The sequence below is a fragment of the Carlito syrichta genome, unplaced genomic scaffold (assembly GCF_000164805.1).
Source record: "Carlito syrichta isolate Samal-C Ts95f unplaced genomic scaffold, Tarsius_syrichta-2.0.1 Scaffold303266, whole genome shotgun sequence".
Taxonomy (NCBI): domain Eukaryota; kingdom Metazoa; phylum Chordata; class Mammalia; order Primates; family Tarsiidae; genus Carlito; species Carlito syrichta.
Window position 1 is genome coordinate 52,735 of NW_007247362.1, and position 1,904 is coordinate 54,638.

General features: G+C 59.3%; 1 protein-coding gene across 1 annotated transcript in view; it reads right to left on the bottom strand.

The window, feature by feature from the left end:
* Nucleotides 1-1,904, bottom strand: part of GTF2IRD1 (GTF2I repeat domain containing 1) — an 88,038-nt gene that overhangs the window by 49,219 nt on the left and 36,915 nt on the right. Inside the window, exon 15 of the mRNA XM_008058246.1 lies at nt 1,332-1,397. Coding sequence (XP_008056437.1) covers nt 1,332-1,397 — 66 coding nt within the window. The remainder of the gene's footprint in view (nt 1-1,331; nt 1,398-1,904) is intronic.

A 1,904-nucleotide genomic window follows, 5' to 3' on the forward strand; every position in this document is an offset into this window, starting at 1 on the left:
CACTCTCACGCCCAGGCAGCATAGACGCCACCGTGGACGGCTGCTGAGATGTAGCATCAGCTCCACCCACGTCGGCTGGCCCTTGTCCTTCCTGTAAGGCTCCCAGAGCGTCCCTCTTACCATCATCAACAACGTCAAACCTCAGCATGGCCCAACAACACGCCTTGAGAACAAGCCTTATATGAGGCCCAGGCTGGGCTCTGCCACTCAGACTTTTTTTTTTTTGAGTTGGAGTCTCACTCTGTTGCCCAGACTGGAATGCAGCGGCCGCTCCCGGCCACCGCAGCCTCGACCCGCTGGGCTCCGGCGATCCTTCCGCCTCAGCCTTCCGAGTAGCTGGAATTACAGGCACGCGCTACCACGCCTGGCTGATTTTTTGATTTATTGTAGAGATGAGGTCTCGCTGCCCAGGCGGGTCTCGAACCCGCGGGCTCAGGCAATCCACTCAACTCAGCCTCCCAAAGGCACGGGATTACAGGCTGAGCCACCGAGCCCGGCTCAGACTTTTTTTTTGGAATCTCAGTCTGTCACCCAGGCTGGAGTGTGGTGGCACGCTCCCGGCCACCGCAGCCTCGACCTGCTGGGCTCAGCTGATCCTTCCACCTCAGCCTTCCAAATAGCCAGAACTACAGGCACACGCCACCACGCCTGGCTAATTTTTTGATTTACTGTAGAGACGAGGTCTCGCCAAGTTGCCCAGGCTGGTATCGAACCCCTGGGCTCAGGCAATCCTCTCGCCTCGGCCTCCCAAAGTGCTGGGATTATAGGCGTGAGCCACCGCACCCGGCCTTGCCACTCAGTCTTATGACAAGTCACATCCCTTCAGCAGGTCTCACTTTTTCTCATCCATGAGAGATTGTGTAAGGACAGAATGACAGAATACAGACAAGCGCCTAGCCTCATGCCTGGGAAGCCACAGGGGCCAAGTAAAGACTTTGGAGTGGGAGAGTTCTTAGTACAAGTCCTCCTAAGGACCCCGGGTGAGGGTGTCCGTCCCTCCGGACACAGGACCAGTGTCACCACAGGGGAGACTGGCTTCTCCAGCCCGCTAAGGCAGAGGTCAGTGGGCGAGCCAGCGTGAGGTGAGGCCGAGACGCGGCATCTCAGAGGGTGGGGACCCTGGTGGTGCTGCAGTCCCTGTGGGATTTCCGGAGCTGGGGGCACGGCTGAGTGGCGGCCCCTCTGGTGGCCCCAAGCTGATGGCGCGTCCCAGCCTCCCTCATCCGTGTGCAGAGAGCCGCTGGGATGGGGGTGCGAGCCCAAAGTCCCAAACAAGGCAAATGGGCAGCTAGAGGGCGGCGATGCGTGGCGCCAGGCTGACCCCCGCTCACCGTATCGCGTGTTGAAGAGCAGCTCCACCTGCTTCCGCAGGGGCCGGATCACGTCGCCGTGGCTGTCTGGAAGGCAAAAGGCGGCCTGCTGAGCCTCCCGGGGGCAGCTCTGGGGCCCACAGCCCAGCTCCGCTGGCACCGAGAACAACCCCGTGGTGGGACCTTGGAACGGGAAGGCTGGGAGTGGTGGTGGCTGACAGCGCGCACAGACAGGACCACAACTCCTGGGCTCACACACTGATCTGTAGAATCAGGGTGAGAGCATCGCCAGCCTGCATGGAGATTTGGAAGGTTCTGTGGCCTGAGAATGACCGTGGGTCTTTCTAGGTACGTATCACTATAGGCCAGCTCAGAAAGTGACCTACTAGAGGGTGCAGGCTAAGCCTGCAATTTGAGGATGCTGCCATCTGATGGTAGCGGACCTTTGCTAAGACTTGGTTCCTTCTGCCAGGCTGGGTCTAGAGAAGTGACAGTCCCTCCTCTGACCTCCACTCATTCCACTCCAGGGACAGATTCTTTTTTTTTTTGAGTTGGAGTCTCACTCTGCCACCCAGACTGGAGTGCAGTGGCTGC